Here is a 26,722-nt window from a genome sequence, read left to right on the forward strand (position 1 = left end):
TTCAGTCAGGTCACAAAAGAAACCAGTCATGGTGGCAGAAGCCTGTAACTCCAACCCTGAGGAGCACAGACAGGGAATCCCTGCAGCCCACTTACTAGCCAGTGTTGCCTCATTGATGTTCTAGGCTAGGAAGAGACAAGAGACCCTGGGTTGTTTGTTTGTTTGTTTGTTTTTTAAACAAAAAAAATTAGGGGTAGCAAGAAGCCAAGCAGCAGTCCAGGATGCTTGCTGCTGGGCTTGCTGACTGGAATTGAGTCCTGGCAGTCAGTACCTTACAAGAATGGAAGTGAGTCTGGCAAGTCGTCCTGTGCTTGCACATTCCTCCACCACAGACATGAACTCTCTTGCTCTCACTCTCACGTGCTCACTTAGTAATTTGAATTCCTAGAGATATGCCTGCCTCCTCTTTTTAAATGCTGGGATCAAAGGCATGCACCACCATCTCTGGCAACCTTTTCCTAAGCCTGTTAATAATAGACACATTCTTACAGGTTGAAAATTCTACCCTTAATTCACAAAGTACTTCGCTTATGAACCAGAATGCACAGCTTCTAATCCAGCAGTCTTCCTTAGAAAATGAAAATGAATCTATAATGAAAGAACGAGAAGACTTGAAGTCTCTTTATGATGCTCTGATAAAAGATCATGAGAAGCTGGAACTTCTTCATGAACGGCAAGCTTCAGAGTATGAGTCTCTGATCTCTAAACATGGCACCCTAAAGTCTGCCCACAAAAATCTTGAGGTGGAACATAAAGACCTTGAAGACCGGTAACTTTTATCTTACTGTGTTAATTTAAAACAAATTGTTTGGATAGAATAATAAATGTTCTATATTAGACCCATCTAAGAGATAATTTATTGAAGGAATTTATTAAATTTACATGTGATGTTTGTTAAGAAATTACTCATTTCTTACTTTTCTAAAACATTTTATTTGTTAGAACTATTATAAACCAAATACCTAACTCCTTCCCCCTCCCAGTTACAATCAGTTATTAAAACAGAAAGGACAATTGGAAGATTTGGAAAAAATGATCAAAGTGGAACAGGAAAAAATGCTGCTTGAAAGCAAAAACCATGAAATGGTAGCCGCAGAGTACAAGAAGCTTTGTGGAGACAATGATAGGTAATGATGCTTATTCATGTATTTTACTTTTCATCCCTTATCTCTAGAGGGAAGAAGAGAGAAGTGTGTCTGTGTGTGAGAGCATCCACACTTTAGACTTAACAGGGAATCACTCTTAGGCTGTTTTGTTTTTTAGGAGCAGACATTTCATTGACTGGGCCATCTTCCCAGCCCAGTGTACATGTTTCTATGCATGTTCATGTGTACAGGTGCACGTGTACACAAGTCAACTTCTTAACTATCACGCCCTTTTCTTTTCTAAAAGACCCTAAATCACTAGAGCCATCTTCCTGTTGCTACTCTGCAGTTTTGAATTTAGTTTTCTAAAGTTATTTAACTAAATATTCTGTTCTGAAGATGTTGAATTCAATAAGCACAATCCAATGCTAAATAGACTATGGTTTATAAAGAGGATGCTGCATGGATAGTACAACCACTTGAAGACCATATTGTGTCAAGTTGTAGAACAGAAAAGAAGGGTTATTTTATTACATACCAAACTTTGGAGAAGATATTTGCTATAAAGGTCTCATCTAGTAGCTGACCATTGCTAGAATTTTAAAAATAGCTGGAATAATTCATGGACTTCATTTGGGCTTCCCAGGCATCAAATTGTACATTTCTATGGAGCCTGCAGAACAACTTGGCCAATGAGTCTGACCATAAAAATGTCCCAGGCTTGGAGTGAGCCATCTCAAGTACAGTGTTCTCTCTGTCTCTGGTCAGCGTTTATTTGTCAATGTCTATTTTCTATGACAAGAAAAGCTTTAGTAATTAAGCTTACTACAGTCAAAAGCAAGAGCTGTTTACACATATGTGCACACATGTACATATGGTCTTATCTGAAAACCAGTCATTCTAAATTGTCTGTTTAATCACAGATAATTAAATTTTCTTTAATCACAAAGTTTCTTTCTTAGACTATGTTGTCTTTGCCTCTTCTGTTCACTGCATTAATTTGGCACTCTTGTTTTAAAGGACAAATTTTTAAAAATATAGAACTTATTTTAACACTTGTTTTTTAGCTGGCTTTTGGGTTGAGTGAATATGTGGAGATATAGGTGTTTGTGTGCGAATGTGTGTGAGCATGGAAGTAAGATGTTGACCTCAAATGTCTTATCCTGATCTTCATCATTTTCCCATTGCCGTGTGTGTGTGTGTGTGTGTGTGTGTGTGTGTGTGTGTGTGTGCACATGCGCACAGTATGATGTGCATGTTGTATATGCATGTTTGCATGAGCAAGATGCTTATGTAGGAGTGTATGTGGAGGGCCAAGGTTGATTGAAAATCATACTTTAATACTCTTATACCTAACTTAACGAAGCAAGAGTTCTCAAGTTAAAACCAGGTTATTGATTGGCTCACTTTACTGACAGCCATTTCACTAACTCATTTTGGCATTTGTGGTAAGTTAGACGACTCATATGCACTGTCTCTCTCTGATAGCCATTCCTTGTGAAGTAATGAATGAGAAATTTTTTTACTGGCATAGATGTTAACATAGAAGTTACTTGTATGCGTGATGATGCTTTTGTCCCTGGATTTCTTCTACCTACTAGAAGTACATTTGCCAGATAATGTGAGGCATTTTCCAGTTTTCCTTTTTTCTTTTTTTTTTTTTTTTCTGGAGCTGGGGACTGAACCCAGGGCCTTGCGTTTGCTAGGCAAGCGCTCTACCACTGAGCTAAATCCCCAACCTTTCACTTTTCTTGATTTAAAAAAAAAGATTTGATTGTTTAGAATTGTTGTAAGTTGAGTTGAATTCTTTGAGGAATAAATTGAATAAACTATATTAGATATTATAACAAAGACCACTTAGACAAGAGTTTGCTGTGTTTACTGTGTTTCTTTTGTAGTATAAGATAAACTTGGCAGATTACATTCAGTTTAATGGGCCAGATCTAGCCAACTACCTGTGGCATGACAGCTCCTAAATTTTAAAAGTCAATATTTTGAATTTAGTGGGGTAGAGGGAAAGGAGTGCATGTGACCTATGATGTCCTATTTTCTCTCTGGTTTAAAAAAAAAATGTGTCCAACTCTGTCCTTGAAGATCAGTTAAGCCTTGTTTTGAAAGTAAATTGTGAGAAGAAAGAGAAATAGCTATAGTTTGATTTTTACCAAGTGGTAAGTGGGGGTTTCATAAATAATAATTTACAACAACTGCAAAAGCTGCATATGTATAATTTGTCTGATAGCCATGTTTCTCAAATTTTAGCCAGGTATTGGTATAGTACTTAATACTGGGTTGATTGATTCACTTAATCTGATCTTTATTTATATTTAATTTAGAATCTGAAATTTCCATGTGTCTTAGTTAGGGTTTCCATTGCTATGGACAGACACCATGACCAAAGCAGTTCTTATAAGGACAGCATTTAATTGAGGCTGGCTTATAGTTACGAAGGTTCAGTCCATTATCAAGGCAGGAGCATGGCAGCTGGAGAAGGAACTCAGAGTTCTACATGTTCATCAAAAGGAAGCTAGGAGCAGACTGTCTTCCTGCCATCTAGGAAGAGAGTCTCAAAGCCCACTCCCACAGTAACACACCTACTCCCACAAGGCCACAACTCCTAATAGTGCCATTCCCTGGACCAAGCCTATTCAGACCACCACACCATGAAATCATAATTTAATTGGTTGTTTTTTCTTTTTCCTTTTAATTAAATATAATTTTTGTAGAAAAACTGATTATTAGAGACCAGCAAAATAATTTTATATTCTCTAAATATGTCTGAATGATATTAACAGAATTTTCACATTGTGAAAACTATTGAAATATTTCTTAATGATTTCTAATTGTAGGTTAAATCATACATACAGTCAGCTTTTAAAAGAGACTGAAATTTTACAAACGGACCATAAAAATTTGAAAAGTGTTCTAAATAATTCTAAATTGGAACAAACAAGATTAGAAGCTGAATTTTCAAAGCTAAAGGAGCAGTATCAGCAGCTGGATATCACATCTACCAAGCTCAATAACCAGTGTGAGGTGAGTGCCAACAGACGTAATCATCGTTTCTCCCTTTAGATGAAGACATGCCTAAAAGTAAGGGTTCATAGCACAGCGGCAGCCTGGGTGAGAGAATCACTGGTGTACGTGAAAGAATTGGTCACATACAATTGCAAATCGCAAGTAATTAAGAAAAACTATTTATTTCATTCTTTGTCATTAGTCATTTAAACTTATATGTCCAGATGTGTTTTGTTTATTTAAAACTGTCTTCGAACTTGCAGCATGAAATTATAAATGAGTAGGAGGGAACATTAGTTCGTAAGCATATACACTGAAATACCCAACAGAGCTCAGAAGGTTCAAGGCATTCATTCTAGCTATGATTTGTAAAAGTCTAAACGTATTTATATAGTTAGGATTCTTCTGGAAAGATAGAGTAAGGAGCATGATACCAAATCAAATCCTTAAGAAACAGCAAAACATTTGGGTAAAAATGGAAAAAAAAACATATTTTAGGACTCTAGAACTCAAAGAATTGCATATAGAAAATGAAGGTAGCTTTTTAAAGAGAAATCTTGCCCTTGTGTAGTAGTTGGCTGTGGGAGCGTCTTTACCTTGTAGTTTCTCTGTCTTGCTCTTCTCTTCTCCTTCCTCTTTCACACTGACTTGATTTGGAGCAGAAAGGTCATTCATTACAAGAGGGTGGAGAAAGGGAAGAGAATCAAGTGCAGTTTTTATTTACTATTTTAGGTGTATGGGAGCTTTGCCTTATATATGTGGTGCCTACAGAGTCCAGAAGACATGAAATTGCCTGGAACTGAAGTTACAGAGAGCTGTGAAGGACCAGTTGGGTTTTAGAAATCAAACCTGGACTCTGTTGATCTGTTGAGCCATCTTTCCAGCCCCCATTTTTCTACAAATCTGCCACATAACATTAATTTAGCAAACATGTACAATGTTGATAGTTGCTGCTTGAAGATGTGTGTGTACACATACATACAGAATAAATAGCCATTCTTCCTGATTTTCTACACCATTTGAAAAGTTTCACATGTTTACTTCTTTTTCCCTTTGATCCAGGGTGGGCAGTGGTTATGAGGGATTGTTTACTGGTAGCTCTGAGAGAACACAGGATACCCTGCAAACAAGTAGCATTTCTACTGGGAAGACTGACTTGATTTGGATATACAAAATCCAGGTCTCTGAGAGTCATCAAAAATGAACCTTCAGAGACCCTGAGGTTGAAATACTGGTTTAGATAAATAGACCAATTTCTCAGGACTGGTGAGAAATTGAACTAGGAGTTCTAAGAAATGAGACAGCTGAAGTGAGTTTGGTAAGATAACACATGATCTGGAAGGCTACTCAGCAAAGATTAGAGAGGATGCCGGCCGATTGTCAGAATTTGAATCAAATACTAGTACTTGGTTAGGTGTGAAATATATAAGATTTGGAGAGGGTAGAGATATAAAAGGATAGGATTGAGAAGTAACCTAAGAATGGTAAGTAGAGGCAAGGCAAAAGTGTTTATGAAGTACAGTTAATGCTCTGTTTCTTGGTATGGGCACGGGTTACCTAAACACATTACCTGTGACAGTTGACTGAATTATGTATATACTTAAATTTTTTTCTCTTTTCTGACTGTATTTTTTGTCATAACTGGTAGTAACTGGGTTTGTTGTTGTTGTTGTTGTTGTTGTTGTTGTTGTTGAAAAGTGTGTGGTTAGGCTGAGAAGATGCTGATATACCATGAAAAATGAAGCCCAAGGGTTCATTTCTGAATCTTTAGTTGGAAGAGACTTGTAGGGCAGTTTTGTTTATGGTCTTCTTCTGCACTCTCTCTTCTTTGTTTTCTGTAACTTCCCATTTCTAGCAGATCCAAGTACACTGAGTGAAAACACACACAATGCTGGGCCTGGGGCTACCTGAGTCCCTGTCTTAAAAACAAAGCCTTTAAGGAGACCTGTTTTGTGAACAATTATATGGTCAATTTTTGAGAAGCAACCATGAGTTGCTGAGAAGAAGGTATATTCTTTTGTTTTAGGATGACATGTTCTATAAATGTCTGTTACATCCATTTGGTTCATAAGTTCTGTTAGTTTCTCTATGTCTCCATTTAGTTTCTATTTCCATGATCTGTCCATTGATGAGAGTGAGGTGTTGAAGTCACCCACTATTATTGTGTGAGATGCAATGTGTGCTTTGAGCTTTAGTAATGTTTCTTTTATGAATGTGGGGCCCTTGCATTTGAAGCTTAGATGTTTAGAGACTGCCCCACCTGGGGATTCATCCCACATGCAGCCACCAAACACAGTCACAATCGCTCATGCCAAGAAGGGCTTGCTGACAGGAGCCAGATATGGGTATCTCCTGAGAGGCTCTGCCAGAGCCCTATTGATACAGATGACGATGCTTGCAGCTAACCATTGAACTGAACAAGGGGGACCCCAATGAAAGAGTTAGAGAAAGGACTGAAGGAGCTTAAGGGGGTTTGCAATACCAGAGGAAGAACAACAATATCAACCAACTAGACCCCACCAGAGCTCCCAGGGACTAAACCACCATCCATTGAGTACACATGGAGGGACGCATGACTCAGCCACATATGTAACAGAGAATGGCATTGTCCAGCATCAATGGGAGGAAAAGCCCTTGGTCCTGTGAAGGCTTGTTTCCCCAGTATAGGGTAATGACAGGGTATTGAGGTTGGAGTGGGTGGGTGGGAGTGGAAGCATCCTCATAGAAGAAAGGAGAGAGGGTATGGGAGAGGGGAGGGAAGGGAATAACATTCGAAATATAAGTATATAAAGAAATATAAGTATCCAAGAAAAATTAAAAAAAATTTTAAAAGGGGGGAAAAAAAGCAAAATTTCAGATAGAAAAAAAAAATAAATGCACTCTTTTTTTTTACAAGTTTACCGTGTTTTAATTTTATAATTGTAAATGGACAAAACATGATATAATATTGACAGTTGTTGTAACTACATGTTTATGTATATTCATAAGTAGCATTCTTCCTGGTACCATTTGAGAACATTTTAAATATTTACTTTTCCCCTGTAGGTAGGAGGCATAGTAGTTATTATGTAACTACTTGTTTGTTTGTTTGTTTGTTTGTAACAAAAATTTGTTTGTTATTGTTCCTTCTAATACAGATCTCTAGGCTTCATTCTAGATCTGTTGAATCCTGATCTGGAGACTCATAAATCTACCCTAAAAGAAAAGATAGCTTTTAACAATAAGTCCTTTGAGTTTTGTACACTTTGGCATATCAAATCAAATTGGTGTGTTTCCAGTTTTTGCTGACTTTTAACAAAAGGCTGAAAGCAACTGTTAGTACCTGTCTTGGTTAGTTTTGTTGCTGTAAAAAGACAGTATGACAACAGCGTTTAATTGGGGGTGGCATTGTGCTGGAGAGGGAGCTGAGAGTTCTACATTTGGATGTACAGGCAGCAGGAAGTGGTATCAACGTTGGCTGAGCAGCTTCTGAGACCTACCTCTGTGACCTACTTCCTTGAACAATGTCAGACTTCCTAATAATGCCACTCCCTATGGGCCTATTGGGGCCGTTTTTATTTAAATCACCACAGTACCAATCATTGATTAAATTATTTTACTGTCTTTGATCAAGCCAATCCAAACTATTCACAGACTTCTAAGCTTACTTGAAAACATTGCTTGCAAGGAGGATGGTTCTAGTGTTAGAACTAGGTTCTTTACCTAAGTTAATTAATTCTTGGAGCAAATATTGGTAGGATCAGGGCTCTCTGCATTGTATAGACTTGAGCTTTAACTAACCTGTTAAGCATTTATTTCTTAGCCATTTATATAGAAGATAAGATTTGAATGTAGCTTTTGAACAGATTTGAAGATAGAAAACACTGATTTGGAACTGTATATATTTGACCCAATATTCGTAAGAATTAAGATACATGTTTATAGGGCTGGAGAGATGGCTCAGTGGTTAAGAGCACTGATTGCTCTTCCAGAGGTCCTGAGTTCAATTCCCAGCAACCACATGGTGCCTCACAACCATCTGTAATGGGATCTGGCACCCTCTTCTGGTGTGTCTGAAGACAGCAACAGCGTACTCATACATGAAATAAATTCTTTTAAAAAAGAACAAAAAACCTTTATAAAAAAAGATACATGTTTATAACAAGTAATTTAGCATAGTGTCATTATCGCTAAAATACTCATTTAGTGTTCTGACCAAGTAAGTCTTCCTTAAATACAGTGTGTTATATATAAGTATAAATCATGTTTTAGATGTCTTACTTGATTTGTGTAAAATGGAAATCTTTCTTCAGAAATAAATTTTTTATCTAAACAGTTGCTCAGCCAACTTAAAGGAAATTTAGAGGAAGAAAATCGACATCTACTCGATCAGATACAGACACTGATGCTACAAAACAGAACACTGCTGGAACAAAATATGGAAAGCAAGGATCTCTTTCATGTTGAACAAAGACAATACATGTAGGTACCAAATAATTTTGTATTCTAAAGTAATATGCATTAATATTACTGCTATACCTAGTGGCAGAAAAAAAATCTATGCTTGTTTTTCTTGGTGTTTTTACATTTCAGTATGTATTTTCTTATTTAAAATTATCTTGCTGCTTGAGTGCACAAGACAAATTTCTGGTGCAATAGTGGACTGTGTACAACTAGTATTTCCATTTGGGAGGGAGGACACACTGAGTCTTATAGTAATAAGCCAGGTAGTGAATTTGGAGCTCTAAACAATCAGACAGAATCTGTTATTCTCAAACTATTGAGAAACAGCAATTTTTTTCTTATATAAGTAGTAGATCTCAGGGTGATCAGGGAACAGTCTTTTGGACATAAACATTCTCAAGATTCTATTACCAGTCATAAAACATACTTGCACAACACCATGTGAGACCCTCAGGAACATGCTGATTTGTGAGGGAATCAGGTCCCTTTTGCCCATTTGTAAATTTGCTCCTTTGCATCACAAGTTACCAGTTTTCAGCTGACTGAGGACCCTATCACAGTAGGGAAGAGCTAACTGGAACAGGCCTTTCAGAGCGAGCATGAGACATATAGTGGTCTGCTATCAAAGAAGTAACTTTAGGGAGAATATGCTGCCTTGAGAGGGGTTTTCAAGTTTCTTATAAACAATCTGCTAATAACTAAAATGCTGACTAGAAAATATGTGGGTCCTGCCCTAAAAGAATTTTTAGGGCAAGCCTCATAGCTATAGACTCAGCATTTAACAGACTGAAGTGGAGACACTGCTTGAATTTACGAGTTCAAGTCCAGTGTGAGTAAGAGAGAGATCTCATATAAACTGGGCATGGTAGCCTTTGCCTTATACCACCCCAGCATTCTTGTGGTAGTCAAAAGGTCAGAAGGTCTAGGACATGGTTGGCTACAATGGGAATCAAGATCAGCCTGATTTATGTCAGACCCTATCTCAAAAAATAAAAAGACGTCCATCTAATATAAAGCAAAAAGCCAGAAATGTAGTATATATTTAAGTGCAGTGACTCTGTAATGAGAGATATATCTTAAGAGCTATAGAATGTAGTTGACAGTAGGTTCCTATGTCTGTGAGATACAAAATGGATTTTTCAACAGTGAGGCTTAAGGTGCTGTGGAGACTGGTTTGAGTTTGTGTATTTGGCCAGGAAAGCACCAGTGCAGAAACATGGAGATGTGGTGGGAGTATATTGTTATGGTATAGGACCATAGAATCATTCTCTGTAGAACGTATAACTTCTATGTAGAAAGTATTCTTTGTAGGAAGTATAGTATTATGTTATAGGACCATAGAATCATTCTTTGTAGAACCAAGTAAAAGAAATGGAAGCAATAAAGAAGTGGCTTAACCATGAAGATGCAGTTTACAAACTTTTTCTATGCTATAAAATGAAGCTGAGACCAAATTACAAGAGGGATATAATAGAAAAATTGTCTGGCTTATTGATAAGGTGTTCCTGTACAGCAGCTCAGTGGGCAGTCTTTCTGTCGTGCTATGATTTAACTTTACAGAATTCTTCCCTTTCTTTAACCCAATAAGGTAAGAAGTTCTCTGATACAACACAAATATCCAGATGTTGAAATTGAGCCTCCTAACTCAGTTCTCAGCTCACAGGGTGCATGTCAAGGCACTTTATTTCTCTATCATTGGCTGTACCGTCTATAAAGAAGAGCTATCTGCTGCTCCCAGGGCTATTTTAAGGATTAAATAACTTTTTTACCTTGATGCAAGACAGAGTATGAAAGCAGGGTGCATACAGTGTATTTCTATAGCATCAAATTATTGTTGAATTTAGGGTGATAAAACATTTATATTAATACACAGATATTTCATGGAACAAACTTCATGTCAACTTTTAAGATAAATGCAAAATTGCAAAGAAATCTCACTTGTAACTAGCCAACTTGTTGTAGGTTTTCAGTCTTTTAAGGGATATGTATTCCCTGACTCTGCCATAAGAAGATATTTTAAGTTAAGAAATCCCAAGCAAATGTAACATTCTTTAACTTAAGTTTCCTGTACCTTGTGTAGAGGAAAGCCTTCTTGTCTTAGTCTTAAGTTTCACCATCAGTTCTCTTCCAGATTTCAATGATTTTTGGTCTCTGTGTTTGGCATTCAGATATTCTCTATTTTGACTCATTGAAATTAATCTATAAATAACCACCTTAAATGTCAAGACATTTCTAGCTAAATGTCTATCCTATGGTTCTCTAAGGAGTGACAGCAAACAAATATTCCTATCCTCAGTGGTTTGTAATGATAGTTGATCGGGTAAGAGGAGAATAGTAGTGGGAGCAGTGATCCTCTGTGGTCAGACTTCTCTAAGTGTCAGCTCCAAACATTAACTCTGTAACCTTTAAGCAGCATCTGTTCATAGAGCATCTTTTGTAGACTCTACCTCATCCAACAACTCTACTGGCCTCATAAATGTTCTCTTTATCCCCAATCTTTAGTATATATCCTATTCCATTCTCTGAAGATTTCCTCTCACTTCATGGTTTTGTTTGGTTGATTCTGTTCTGTTTTGGGTTTTACTGTGCTGCTGCTGCTGCTGCTGCTGCTGCTGCTGTTGTTGTTGTTGTTGTTGTTTGGTTTGGTTTGAAACAGGATCTCACTGTGTAACCCTAGCTGGCCTTAAACTCACAGAGATCTGCTGCCTCGATATCCCGAGTGGCAGAGTTGACTAGAATGTCATGCTTGGCCCATAATATCACTTCGTAATAGAACTTAAAGCATCTTATTTCCTCCTAAGGAAAATATTAACCTGATGCTCCCTTACTGCTCCTATTTGCCTGTATTCAGACTTTAGACTTCTCATCTTCTGTTTCATCCTATTTAAATTTTTAATTTTCACATTTTTTTATGTTTGTGTTTTGTGTCTATGGACATGCACTCACTATAGCTTGTATTTTTATGTTTGTGTTTTGTGCCTATGGACGTGCACTCACTATAGCTTGTATTTGGAACTCAGAAGACAACGTGGGCACATTGTTTTTCTCCTTCCACCATGTGGGTTCCAGGAATCAAACTTGAGGTTAATTGACAGAGTTAAGGCTAGGCAGAAAGAACCTTTGCTTTTACCTACTGACCCGTTTCATCAACCCTATAATATAGCCCTTTTTTTCTTCTCCCCGCTATCCCCCACTACTTGTTTTTAAGACAAGGGTATTGTATAACCCTCGCTGACTGAAACTCATTATGTACATCAGCCTGGCTTCCAATTTCTGAGTAATCCTCTTATCTCTACTTCCTGAGTGCTATGATTATAGGCAAGAATTGTCACACCTAGTTTAATATAGCCTTTGTCTTCAAGAAGATTTATTATTGGATGTTTAAGATAGAAATAATTTCCCTTTTATAGGTGCCTGCTATATTTCCATAGTACTTCATTTGGTTGTTATTATTTGGTTATGTAATAGTCACTTGTGTGTGTAAGTCCTCTTACCTACTACTATATTACAAGCAAAGCAACCTAACTATTCATTGTTATAAAAACTCCATGCCTTCCTCATTATAAGTGGTCATAATTAGTTGTTGTGTAAATAGTATTTTTGGCATTGAATGCTTTTTTAAAAACCTTGTTCTGTAATCTATGATGTTTCTGTATGTAATAAATACTACTAAGATTATGAAATAAATATAGAAAGTGCATAATAGAATGTATTCATCCATTGAGGGAAGGATGTCAGAACTAAATCTTTATGTAAGTTAAGTGTCTTAATTAGGGTTTTATTGCTATAAAGAGATACCATGACCACAGCAACTCTTTTTTTTTTTTTTTTTTATTAACTTGAGTATTTCTTATTTACATTTTGATTGTTATTCCTTTCCCCATTCCCAACATCCCCCTAACCCCTCCTCCTCCCTTCTATATAGGTGTTCCCCTCCCCATCCTCCCCATTACCGCCCTCCCCCAACAATCACGTTCACTGGGGGTTCAGTCTTAGCAGGACCAAGGGCTTCCCCTTCCACTGGTGATCTTACTAGGATATTCATTGCTACCTATGAGGTTGGAGCCCAGGGTCAGTCCATGTATAGTCTTGACCACAGCAACTCTTATAAAAGAAAACATTTAATTAGGGCTGGCTTACAATTTCAGAGGTTTAGTCCATTATCATCATGGCAGGGATCATGGTGGCTTACAGGTAGACATGGTGCCAAAGAAGCTGAGAGCTCCACATCTTGATATGCAAGCAGCAGAAGAAGACTTTGAACCACACTGGGCGCAGATTTAGCATGTGAAAAAGCCTGCCCCCACAGTAACACACTTCCTCTAACAAGGCCACACCGACTCCAGCAAGACCACACCTGCTAACTGAGCCACTCTCTGTGGGCTAATCATTCAAATACATGAGTTTATGAGGGCCATTGCTGTTCAAACTATCGCATTAAGCTTGAGTAATTCAACCTAAAGGGAAAGAAATCTATCTGCATGTAGATGTGGTTTCAAGATTATTTACTGTATCTATAATTGTTAAAAAAAATAAATATGCAAGTTTTTGTTTATGTTTAATAAAGTATAATTCATTATAAAAATGTTTGAGATACTAAAAGTTAGAGAAATAGTGTTTGTATAATATCTATTTAATAAAAAATGTTGAAAAGAATAACATGATGAAATTATACTGTAGAAGATTTCAAATAAATCCTATTGAAGATTGAAACTTATAAGTTCTGCTTCATTTATTTTAAGTACATTTAAAGGAGAAATATGGAAGAAGCTCATTGTTACTTCTTAATTAGGTCTCATTTATCAATAATGGTTTCTGTGTTTATGTTCTGGGAAGAAGTAAGGTAATAGTCATAAAGTCATTGGATAAAATATTATGCATATTCTAAAATGTAATTTCCATTTTTATAGTGATAAATTAAATGAATTGAGACGACAGAAAGAGAAATTAGAAGAAAAAATTATGGATCAATACAAATTTTATGACCCATCTCCTCCTAGAAGGTACCACTAACCGAATTTTAAGGATGTTTTAAAGAAAACATTATTTGTAGTATCATTAAGGTTTATAATTTTATGAGGATTATTGTGGAACTTTAGACTAAGAATTCTTTTAATTCTATTAGGAGAGGCAACTGGATTACTCTAAAAATGAGAAAGTTGATAAAGTCCAAGAAAGATATTAACCGGGAACGTCAGAAATCTCTAACACTAACACCCACCCGCTCAGACTCCAGTGAAGGATTTCTTCAGCTGCCCCATCAAGACAGTCAAGACAGCTCTTCAGTAGGGTCAAACTCTTTAGAAGATGGCCAAACCCTGGGGACAAAGAAGAGCAGCAGTGAGTGCTTAAGTGCCTTAAACAGATTATTGATTTAGAGTTCTCTTTTAAAAGATAATTTCCAACAGTCTTTTAGTTTGATGAAAGATATTTTATTTTAACTTTATGTTTATAAAAGTTATTGCAGACTACAATAGTGTACATGCAGATATACAGATAACCATCATTGTGCTAGTAAGGTAAAATATTATAAAAAGAACATTCAAAGAAGAGCTTGGCTACATCTCCTAAAATGTGCTGTTAAAATAGGCAAGTCTTTCCTGTTTATACTCACAGAGTAATTAATTATAAAGATAAGAAATAAGAATAAGGACTAGAGAGATGGCTCAGCAGTCAAGAACACTGAACCTCTTCCAGAGGTTCAATTCCCAGAAACTTCATGGTGGCTCACAACCATCTAATGAGATCTGATGACCTCTTCTGGTGTGTCTGAAGATAGCTACAATGTACTCATATAAATAAAATTAATTAATTAAAAAATATTTTATTGTGTGAATACTCTAACTTAAAATAGGTATTTTACAGTGAGCTTTTTGCTCATATTCTTTTATAATATTAAATTGGAGCAAAGTTATATTAGGGAAATAAAAAAATAATTTGAAGAGGTCTTACAGAATTATTTAAAGATAACTGAAGTCTCAAAAAGTTATTGAGGGATACTTGCTATGAGACTCGGAGATCCCAGAAAATGTGCCTGATACAATTTATAGACTTTTTAGTTCACTTACTAGTATGTGTTTTAGCAAAATAGATCAAAGTAAGAGGCTCAAAAAGTACATATTTTAAGAAATAGAGAAAACAGTTCTTTATTAAGCTTTTGAAGATGTCTACAAAGTTGGTTTTGTATTCTCATAAAATATTTGAAAAACTGTATACTCTGATCACACCATTGTCAGTGTCACTAAGTTCTGAACACATACAGGTAGCCAGGTGTGGTGATGCATACCTGTAATGTCAGTGCTGGGGAGAGGTCAAGGCCAGCTGGTTACATAAAACCCTCTCTTTAACAAACAAGCAAACTTTACTATTCTTTTGAAATAAAAAGTAAACAAAGGCAACCTGTGCTTCCCCCACGGGTTGCCTGTCTATGTAGCTCTCAAACTATAACAATGTTACAGCCTTGAGTAAATTGTATCTGAAAGGAGTTAGTATTTGCACCTGGCGCATATACTTCACAGAACAGTTTTAGCAGCCTAGATAGTCAATGATTACAAAAAGTACAGATGCACATATAATATATATCTAATAATCTCTAGAAACACTATCATTCTTTAGTTTCACATAGGATGATTAATTATTATATAGGATCTTTTTCCATCTAGCTTTGTGTCCACCTAATTAATAAATACTAGTATGGAAAGATCATCAAGTTTTCCTTTACAGGTAGCTAATAAATCATTTTTATCTTCTACCTTTAAACACTGTCATCCTATTAAAAATGTAATGTGCATCCTTAATTATTTTAAGTTACAGGAATATAATTTAGACACAAACACACACACAGCCTTTTATATGTCATTCTGTCTGTCTAAGGTGTAAGTCATTCTTTCTTATTCTATCCTGGAACATTCAGGATAAAAATCAGAAGGAAACAATATTCTCCTCTCCTACAGTTGTTCAACTTTTGATTTTGTTTTAAATAAACACAAACTCAACAAGACTAATGTTGCCTAAATCTAAGTATGCTTCAGGAAAAGAACATTGTATGTCTCCAAACATAATTGCCATGAGAAGGTCACATTCCTGACAGTTTTACAGTTCTTTTTTATCCTGCCCATTTTGGAGGAATGTCTGTCTCTCATGTCAGTAAAGCAGTCTTTGAAAACAGCTGAAAACAGAAAAAGGAAAAAAAAGAAAAGCATCTACACATGACATGTGCATGCAGCAACCATTCAGCTTTGTTTTAGCCAAGTGTCCATTTTCACGCTGTTTCAATCATTCCTGTTTTGTCATTGAGAATAGCTGTGTTTACCAAGCATGAAAAGATATGTCAAATTAAAAAGTTTAAATGAGTCTTGACTCTTCCTCACAGAGTCAACAAGTGAAACAACTTGCACATCTTTCAATAGATGCCAATTTATCAGAAAAAAGCTTTACTTGATTATTTACATGCTAATGACAACCTTCTGAGAAAGAACAGTTATTAAGGTTGTGTATAATATGTTTTCATGTTGTTTGCCTAAATGTATACATTTTTATGTTAAGTCATCCTAAGGTATAGCTTAGTTTTTAATTCTAATGATTCCTCTACTTGAGCATTAATTTTTTAAATCACAAAAAATTTTTGGGAGTGCTTCACTTTTTTTTACATAAACCCACCCTATGGGCCCTTCAAAATATGTGCCCTTTTAAATTTGTTGTTTTAGTATGTTATTTTACATACATAAATGTTTTGCTTGCCCTTATGTATGGTATCACATGCATGCTTGGTGCCTGACACCCTGGAACTAGAGCTACAGACAGTTGTGAGCTGCCTTGTGGGTGCTTGGAGTTAAACCTGGGTCCTCTGGAAGAGCTGCCAGTGTTCAGTGTTCAGAACTGCTGAGCCATCTCTCCAGGCCCCAAATACCTTTAAATGCTGTATTTCCCTTCCATTTTGCTTGTTTGGGAGTTCATTTTTGTTAGCTTTCTCAGAACCTGGTGCTAACACTTATTGCTGATACCAAACTATTCTTTTTTCCTCCTTCTCACAACATACGTTTTGGAAAATGAGCCTGATATACCTGCTGGTTAACCTTTAGGAAGACTTTTGAAAGAATGTGTATTCCACAGTGCTGCTCGACAATGCACTAGATTCTAGTTCAAATCAGAATTTCCTGTATTGAGTATTAGGAGACTTAAAAAAAAAAATTAAGGTTTTCTTTTTTAATTTATTTGCTTTAAATATCTGACCACCACCATAATTTTTGGTTGATATATGTGTATTAACTATATGTAAATATACATATAGATATACACATATATATTATTAAAATTCTCCAGTGGGATATGGATTTTCCTAACTTTTTTTAAAGAAAGCTTTAGCTTAAAATGTTTAAAAAAAAAAATAGATGCCTGTGAACCTTGTAGGATTCATCCTTTATAGTATAAGCCGCCCATTGCCTAATTTTAAAAGTTTACTTTTACAGTTTAACTAGGGAATTTGGTTTCTCCCTGAGTAATTCTAATCAGTTCCTGTTTTTATAGGACTGACAGTGCTCTCAGAATACATGTTCCTCATCATTGTCTTCAGTGCTTTCCAAGTATTTACAGACCCAGGGTGCATGCTTCCTGTTTCACTGCCCCCAGCAGCATGAGGGCATTAGCTGTAATGTAGCATACATAGCTGAGACCAACATTCATTCCTGTCCTTAATTTCAACATTTAACTCCCATCTGTTCTTCTCCCTTTTTTCTTTCATTTCCCTGTTTCTGTTTTTCCTCATGCTCTGACATTAAAGTGGTTGCACTGAAAAGACTGCCCTTTTTGAGGAACAGACCGAAGGATAAAGACAAAATGAAGGCCTGCTACCGTCGTTCCATGTGTAAGACTTTATGACAGCTCAGCTTCTTTCCAATGACTACACTGGCTTCCACCACTAATTCCTCACTAACTGTCTCTGGACTGTACTAATTTCCTAGTTTGCAAAGTGCAGTCTTCCTTTAATATGAGGAGCTGAAAGAATATTTTTTTCAAAGAAGGCATTGAATTTGCATTATATGTATACTGCTCATACATATATATGCATATGTTTAGTGATACAAGCAATATACTTGTAAAGGTCCAGTGCTTTCAAAACTGGCAAAAACAAACTTAATTTTATATGCCAGACAGATTTTTTTTCCCAAAGAAGTTTACTTAAGGAAAAATATAACAAACCCTTTAGCATTAGGAACTTATTTCCTTAATGAACCTAATTAAATAAATAAATGAATAAAGTGGCCTATAATACTTGAAAATGTTTGTCATTCTTTATGTAATAATCTTGGCTTTCTCTTTCGAAGTGATACGGGTAATGATACAATGTTACTTTGAGTATCTCTTTCAGGTTTTTATTTATTGGTAAATTTACTTGATTTTTAAAGATGAAGATTTTATTCAGTAACCTGCTCTGACCAAGGACTCTTTCATTTTCAGTAATGAAACTGTGTAAAATTGCTCTCCATCTTATTTCATTCCATTTTTGTCACCACAAAGCTGCATTATGAAGGCTTCTAATCATTTTCACAACATAGCAAAAAGCATGGCAATTGTACATAGTAAAATTCCTTTCTGTCTTTGAAGGCAGTTGGGGGCGTGGGGATTGGAAGAGAATTGAAATTTGTCAGTCAGCCTTTGACCTCATTTCACTCAGCTGAAAGCATGTCATTACTCAAATGGCTTTATTAGTTACAGTCTTGGGCCCATTTGCATTAGTTCATAGATAAAAGCAGATCCCTTATAATACAAAGTAGAAAGAAGAGCCCGTCCATTAACCATGCTGATTCATTTGCTTTCATTTGCATCCCAGCCATGAATGACCTGGTGCAGTCCATGGTCCTAGCAGGAGGACAGTGGACAGGTAGTACTGAAAATTTGGAGGTCCCTGATGATATTTCCACGGGTAAAAGGAGAAAAGAATTGGGAGCTATGGCCTTCTCTACTACAGCCATCAACTTTTCAACTGTCAACTCTTCTGCAGCCTTCCGATCCAAGCAATTGGTTAATAATAAAGGTATAGGCCATCTGCTGTTTGCACTGTGGTGTGTAACTATTGGCGATGGGAGTTTTAATCTGACTTCCTGTGTGCTTTTTCCCCCAAACAACCTGAAATAATTATCAAGCCATGATATAAATTTGACTTTAGAAAAATGTCAACTTATTTCAAACCTTTAAGATACTATGTAAATAATCAAAATCTTTTCTAGATCTCCTCGTGTAATAAATAACTTATGAAGTTACATGAAATAAAGAAGAATATCAGATAAAGAGTGGAAGAGAGGCCAGGTGGCTATGGCGCACACCTTTAATCCCAGTGTGTAGGAGGCAGAGGCAGGCAGATGTTTGTGAGTTTGAGGCCAGCCTGGTCTACAAAGTGTGTTCTAGGACAGCCAAGCCCACACAGAAAAACACTGTGTCAGGGAAAAAAAGTGGAAAAGAGGAGGGAGTGGTATGTTTCTTTCTTAAAACCCCAAAGCACATAGACAATACTGGTTTTTGCTTTGCTTTGCAGTGTCATGGGGGAGATTATTTTATTGCTTCTAGTGTTTTCTGAAACAAATCAATTCTCATCAGAACTAATTTTTTCTAGTTCCAGTTTCTGCCTGAGTCTATGAATACATTAAATCAAGATGTATTGTGTGTGACTAAAAAAGTTTTCATATTCTGTATAAATATTTATAATGAATTCTTAGTACAAAATATATTTATATCCATTTTGCTATTTCATGTAGATACTACATCCTTTGAAGATGTAAGTCCACAAGGTATTAGTGATGACTCTAGTACGGGATCAAGAGTTCATGGTAAGCGAAGAATGTAACTTAGATGGTATACGTTAAATACGGAATGGAAGTGCCGAGTCTCATGTTGAATAAGTGAATGTGGCATTGCTTCCTCCATTTCTCCCAAACTAATACTGCAATTTTTCCGTTTAATATTTTTGTTTCATTTAAGTATTCTCTTTTAACTAAGGTCATTTAAAAAATATGCCTACGTAATCTTTAGGGGTAATTTTGCTACCACTGTCATAAAAGATTAATTTTAATAGTTGCATTTTACCACTGGGTTTATTTTGATGAAGGATGAATATTATAAACCAAACTTTCAGTATTACAGTATTTTAGATTTTTTTAATTCCTACTTGGAAAATCGTGTTTTACCAAATAAAATTATTACTAGTAAGAAATGCATAACATGCTAAAAAGAACTTAATTAGTAAGCAGATTTTTAAGAAGTATCATAGAGCAGCATTAGCTTCCGTAGTACAGAGAAGAATAAGATGTATGAGGCTAAATAGATAACTCAGAAGTTAAGAGTTCATACTGCTCTTGCAGAGGACCCATGCTAGGTACCCAGCATCCATATGAATTATCTAACAAACTGCCTATAACTATAAATTCAGGGGAACTGAAACCCTCTACAGTCACTGCTTTCATATGCACAAACCCATACATACACACATAATTTAAAAAAGGAAGGGCTGAAGAAATGGTCAGTGGTTAAGAGCATTGGCTGCTCTTCCACACGGTGGCTCACAACCATCTGTAATGAGATCTGATGCCCTCTTCTGGTGTGTCTGAAGACAGCTACAGTGTACTCATGTACATAAAACAAATAAAAATGAAAAAGGAGGAAGTGGAGGGGGAAGGAAGAAGCAGCAGCAGCAGCAGCAGCCGCCAGCCAGATAGCTCAGCAGGTACAGGCACTTGCCATGAAAGCTCAGTTTAGCCCACAGAATCCATGTAAATGTAGATGGAGAAAAAACTCCACAAACTTGTTCTCTTGTACATAGACATGATAATAATTATAATTTTTTAAAAATGTTTTAACATGTAGGATGCTAGGGACTAGAGAGATGGCTCAGCAGTTAATTTGCAAAGGAACTGGAGTCAGTTCCCAGCACCACATGGTGGCCTACAACAATGTACAACTCCAGTTCCAGACGCTCTAATGCCCTTTTCAGAATTTTGAAGTCATCAGGCACAAATATGGTACATATACATACATGCACACAGGCAGACATTTATACACATAAAACCTATAAAAAATTAATTAAAAAATAATGTGTTAGTGTGATGTTAACAGTGCAGACAAGATGGTCACATTCCTGCACTTTATGGCTCTCGGAAGCATAGGGGTTCCTTATCTAACGTGTAGCATTTGGTGGCCTCTAGACGAGCATGTGATTTTATTAAATCATGGTATCCATCTCTAGAAATCATATTCAGATGGAAATATGATCTTCTTCCTACCTCTCACTATTTTAATTTCAACTGTTTTTCCAGAAGTGCTATGTTCCAGAGTATCTCACTACACTGTGTAAAACTGTTTTTGCTTTCTAATATGTATGATCCCCCATCTGTGAGCATGCCCAGGCTGAGAAAGTATGCATGATGGTTCCTCAAGGCATTCTATGACCAGAATGCAAAACTCAGTACTCTCAGATGGAATTTTCATTGCACTGTCTCCTGGTTTTTTCATTTAGCTTCAAGACCAGCCAGCCTTGATAGTGGCAGAACATCCACTAGCAATAGCAATAATAACGCTTCACTCCATGAAGTCAAAGGTATGCTGTAGGTACACTTGTTGACGTATGCCATCTGCTTTCCAGTGTTGTTTACAAGGGGAATAGAGTGGAGCTCAGTGTAGAGCACCTGTTTCTGTCATGAACAAGGCCCTGCCTGAGTTTAGCTCTAGAACCAGAGAGGAAAAAGTTGAAAATGGGATGATCTTTCGGTAATGAAGTGCAAAATCCAAATCATCTGTGTTTGAGCCATAGTTTCTGGAACACTTGCACTTGTACATTGGGATTCAGATGTGTTCGGTGTATACAGATGTAAAATCAGGAGCAGTAATTTTGGTTTCAGTTCATTCCACAGATAAGATAAAAATAAGTATCCATAGGTCCTTATTTTAAGTGACATTTTGTGCTTGACATCTAAATCGCTGTCCTTAAATCTTTTTTCATGATGCATGTACATTACTTGTATTATACTTTAGTAATGCTGTTAGCTCACTTTGTCAGTATAAGAAGCAAGCAATTGTGTGTGTTTGTGTGTATGGCACATAGAAAGTATATGGACATACACATTGCTCATATAAAGAATTACTCCAAGATTGTTTTCTTTGTATTTCAGTGTGTATTCAGTGTATTCAATGTGAGGTTTTTAAGTAATTGCTGTAATATATTTCTCTAAATATATTACTGCCTTTACAGACTCTGGGCTTGTTAAACACTACCATAGCTCTTCTCTGTACTCTAAAATTGTACAGCTATAATGAATGCATTTGTTCTATTGCTTTTAGATTATAATGCTATTTATCTCGCTCATTTTTAATTAATTTCATAACTTTTTATTACAGTGATTTGAAATACATGATTTTGAGAGGAATTGATTTTTCATTGTATAAATCATTGGATTAAAAAATCTGAATCTGAAGCTATGAAAAATACTAATTTGAAAATATAAGAAAATCTTAGTTCTGAAAAATATCACAACTTTATACAAATTCTTCTATGATCCCTTACTCTTTATGATTGAATCATTTTCTGTCTTGTACTCTACAGTTTATTACTGTTACTCAGTCCTATTAAGGAATAGTGAACATTCTTAGGAACTTTGTTCTAGAACTGGTGTCCGTTCTATAATAAATAAACCTTAAGTAAGATTTTCAAGATTATCTGGTAACAATACCAATAGTGGACATTAGAACCAGCCAGATAATTCAGATCCTGAAGAAAGAGTAAGCCAAGCACAGAGACATGTGCTTGTCATCCCAACATTTGGAATTGGTGAAATAGGAGAATTCTAAATTTTAGTATAGCCTTGCCTACATATCAAGATCCAAACCAGCCTAGGCTGTACAGTGAAACCCTACCTGAAATAACTATTTCATTTTTTATGGGACTTGTCTAATTATTTCATGTCTCCACTCAACTTTCCTTTTGTGTATGGTATTTAAGGGTTTTTTTTTGTTTGTTTTTTTTTTTTTTTTTTTTTTTAGACATTTTAGGGTTTTTTCATTTAGTATGAAGTCTTTGAATTAAGTAATTGAATGGAGACTTAATAGAGACAAAATTCAAGTGCTTTTTTGCATTTAAATGTTTTGGGCTTTAACATTTTGTAATAATTTAAAATATATCCTTTTTTCAAGTTGTGAGTTATTTTACAGTTATTTGAATCTGAATTGTTATTTATTACTTGCTTTATTCATTCATTTAGTCTTCAATACATTGAATGATTGTTTAATGTGAAACACTCTTTAGGATTTGACTTTGATGATAAAAGTACACTTTTACTCTAATAGAACTTAAAATATTTGTCAGTTTAATCAAGCCAGAAAAGGAGCTCTGGTATCCACTTGGTAGACTGAGGAACAAGTAACATAGCTTCCCTAAGCATGTGTAAAATGAAGTTTAAAGTCAGTGTGGCTAGTGATAGTTAGAAACCTGCTAACAAATGTTACATAGCATTGTCTCATTTCTTATTGAAGTTTCAACACATTTACTCCAAAAGCAGGTGCAGCTAATATCCAAAGCAGGCCACAAAGCCACAGCAGTGGGGATTTCAGTCTACTCCATGATCATGAGACTTGGTCTAGCAGTGGTAGCAGTCCAGTTCAGTATTTGAAAAGACAGACCAGGTCAAGCCCTATGCTCCAGCACAAAATGTCTGAAACAGTAGACAGTCAAGCCCATCACAAGATGAACGCTGGCTCCCCAGGAAGTGAAGTTGTTACTCTACAACAGTTTTTGGAAGAAAGCAACAAGCTTACCTCAATACAGGTCAGTTCTTTATATGGTATACTTGATTTAAATGAGCCAATTGCCTTGTGACTGAACCTTGGGAATAATTTAGTAATAGAGTACTAAGAGATGAGACCAGCTCTAGCGTGTAGTCCAGTTTATCAGGAGACTAAGCATGGCTATACTCTCGTCTACATAACATGCGTTGTTTTACCTTTTAACAGTTGAAGTCCTCGAGTCAAGAGAATCTTTTAGATGAAGTAATGAAAAGTTTGTCTGTCTCTTCAGACTTTCTGGGGAAAGACAAGCCAGTTAGCTGTACCCTGGCCAGGTCAGTAAGTGGAAAAGCTCCAGGGGACTTCTATGACAGACGGACAGCTAAGCCTGAATTTTTGAGAACTGGTCCTCAGAAGACTGAAGATGCCTACTCCATCAGCTCTGCAGGGAAACCTACACCAAGCACTCAAGGGAAGATAAAACTAGTAAAAGAAACCTCTGTGTCGAGACAATCAAAAGATAGCAATCCTTATGCCACTTTACCTCGTGCAAGCAGTGTGATCTCTACTGCTGAAGGAACAACGCGAAGGACAAGCATCCATGATTTTCTGAGCAAGGACAGTAGACTGCCCGTGTCAGTTGAGCCAGCACCGCCTCCTGCTGGTGGCAGCAGCCCTGCAGCAGCCTCTAGTGAGTACCGTGCACAGCAGTGGTCCTCTGGTACGCTGACACACTCTGGAGTCACACCTGAGTCTGTTTACACCCAGGCTAGACATTCACGTTCAGGAGGGCCATGTTTTCTAAACCAAACTTTCACCACTGTTAAAATGTCTAATGATACATTTGGAATATCAGGTAATGACAGCCCTGGGGCATTTACTGTAGTTCATTCATCTCAGCCATTTCTATCCCTGAACACAGAATTGGTTAGTAACATAAGTGGGTTACCTCCCAAGTCACTCAGTAGAACCACTGAACAGACCTTTGCCTCTTTGGATAAAGCTGCACAGAAAGATAACAAACAGTTTTCTGACAGTCGGAGCCCCAGTCACGGTAAGCCACAGTCCTCTGTAGGTAGCAGCAGTCTTATCATCCCTGAGTGCCTCTACCCTGATGACACAGAAGTTGCATTAGCAGTTTCAGAGGATAGTCAGACTGTCTGGTATGAATATGGTTGTATTTGATCAAAACTGCCAAATATGTTAATATTACTCATTGGGCTTATATTTTAAGACTGTTACATGGAGTTCAGCTGTATAAAAGGGCATGTATATAAACATGAATGTGTAACCACATCAAAGTCTGCATGAAGTAGTAATTACATTGTGCATTTTTGCATGCCTTTAAAACCCCACCCACATTTCTCTTTCACATCTTTTTACTACTTGATAAAGATGATAAAGACACTTTGATGTTGTGGAGCATGTCAAAGTAGCTGCATGTTCTGTTATCAAGAAAACATATCCAAGTCATTGTTTGGCTGCTTCTAAAAAGCGTGTTCATTCGCTGTTCCTGCTGCCTGCCTCCTCCCGCCCCTCCTTTATTTCCTGAATGTGCACATGTACAGCATTAATAAGGGAAATGTTTTTGAAATGGTATTTTTTGTCACTTAATCATGTTATCTGTTTTGTTCTCTTTTCAAAGAAATAGTTAATAGTTCAACTCAATTTGAACTAATGCTTACATTCATCAAACTTTGTTCAAATTTAAAATATTGTTCATAAATGTGTTATTTCTAGAATTTCCTATCAAATTTAAATGTGATTTACACAGTGAGTAGGAGTGTTGTATTATAATTCTCTTCTTGGTGCTGTTCTTTTTCTGATAAATATAATAGCTTAAATACTCCCCTTCAAGGTGACTATTTTATTGGAATCCTTTAACACAAAAATTTTTCTAGTTTTTTTAACATATGAGTCAAAGAGAAATAAACCAATTACTCATTATCTTGGGGGTTTGTATTGTTACTTCAATCCAGAAAAATATCAAGATTTTTAAATGATGAAAAATTTAACTTCTGTCATTAATTTACTACTAAACTGAATATGTAAATCCTTAATGCAAACTTTTTAAAAATTAATACATTGTGCTAGAGTATAAAATTAGCACTTGTGAGCATAAAAATTCAAAATGCATTCTGTGGTATTATTCTAAAATCTGTTGTATTAAAAGCATAGTCTTGCCTGGTGTGTGCCTTTAACCCTGGCCCTCTGGGAGGCAGAGGTCAGACTAGCCAGGGCTAGGTAGTGGGACCCTGTCTCAAAAAGTTCAAACAAAAAGAAAAGAAAACAAACAAAAATAGTCTTTAGCTCCCCACGCTCCAAAACAATCCACACAAGATAGAGATAATAGCCATAAACTCGAACTCCAAATTTCATATAGTCTTAAAGTATCTTTCTGTGTTCATGTCATTCTAAACCAAATCAGCTTTAATTTCTCGGTATTTAAAAAATCTATAATCTTACATCTGCAGGATGTTTAACTGTCTCAGAAATGTTTTTGTAATTTTGATTCAGCCTAAATATGATTGATAATAAATAGCTCAGCTTAGGTAGGCACCATAAGTAAGTCCATGAGTGAAGGGATTACTGCTCCTGGACTTAACCTCTGAACTGAGCTGCTGTTGTTAACACAGATGAAAGGGGAAATCTTCAGTCTTTGATTAACTCAATTTGTATCCTTTTGAAAATCTCTCCTTGTATATACCCAGGGTCACTTTACAGGTAGACCTAACCCTTTTGCTTATATTGCTACCATGTGTTTCTTTCCTTACAGCTATTCTTAAAATAGTTCTGATACAGGTGATCAGATGAACACAAGCAGTATTTTATATATTTTAGTATCACCTAATATGCTTTCTGCATGAATATATCATTACAGTATACTATGAATTTTTTGTTTAGTCAGTCTTAATACTTCAGACATTTTTGTGGTGTTTTCCCTTTTGTTCATAGCCTACTAATGAATGGGAAGCACAGCTGAGACAGGCGCAGCTGTGTGGCAGAAACGCTTTACTTGGCTTTGCACATCATAAAACTGGCCTTATACTTTGCACACTTAAAGTGTTGCTAATTTTGTTAATTCAAAATATATTTTAAACTATGTAATTTATAAAAGCTATATTGTTTTATTTTATGAAAACAAACGTGAAGTATTTTGTCTCTAACATCTAATCCAAAGGATACACTGCATGTAAGGGAGGTAAATACTATGTCCATATTTCCTGCAAACTATCTAAGATTGCAGTGTAGAATTCTTCCAAATGCAACACATACTATGTTGTCAAAGGTTCATCAAACACCACTAATACTTTACCTTTTCAGTGGTAGGGAGTAAACACAGCCTTAGTAAGCCAGTGTTTCCCAAAAGATTTTTATGTCAGCATTAAAAATGAAGCAGCTGTAACCACTTCTGA

At 36.2% G+C, this 26,722-nt stretch overlaps 1 protein-coding gene across 3 annotated transcripts in view; it reads left to right on the forward strand.

Moving 5' to 3' along the window:
- The window catches only part of Ccdc88a (coiled-coil domain containing 88A), a 160,564-nt gene that overhangs the window by 128,449 nt on the left and 5,393 nt on the right, over positions 1-26,722 (forward strand). The window contains exons 20-31 of one of the 3 annotated variants that reach the window (XM_032916264.1): positions 492-769; positions 984-1,127; positions 3,932-4,118; positions 8,416-8,561; positions 13,454-13,546; positions 13,669-13,883; positions 17,323-17,406; positions 18,373-18,576; positions 19,295-19,366; positions 21,049-21,129; positions 23,081-23,349; positions 23,535-23,997. In XM_032916264.1, the coding sequence (XP_032772155.1) occupies positions 492-769; positions 984-1,127; positions 3,932-4,118; positions 8,416-8,561; positions 13,454-13,546; positions 13,669-13,883; positions 17,323-17,406; positions 18,373-18,576; positions 19,295-19,366; positions 21,049-21,129; positions 23,081-23,349; positions 23,535-23,997 (2,236 nt within the window). Of the gene's footprint in view, positions 1-491; positions 770-983; positions 1,128-3,931; positions 4,119-8,415; positions 8,562-13,453; positions 13,547-13,668; positions 13,884-17,322; positions 17,407-18,372; positions 18,577-19,294; positions 19,367-21,048; positions 21,130-23,080; positions 23,350-23,534; positions 25,254-26,722 lie in introns of those variants that run through there. The other 2 variants (XM_032916263.1, XM_032916262.1) reach the window with 2 other exon arrangements.

Source organism: Rattus rattus, chromosome 11 (assembly GCF_011064425.1).
Source record: "Rattus rattus isolate New Zealand chromosome 11, Rrattus_CSIRO_v1, whole genome shotgun sequence".
Classification (NCBI taxonomy): Eukaryota; Metazoa; Chordata; class Mammalia; order Rodentia; family Muridae; genus Rattus; species Rattus rattus.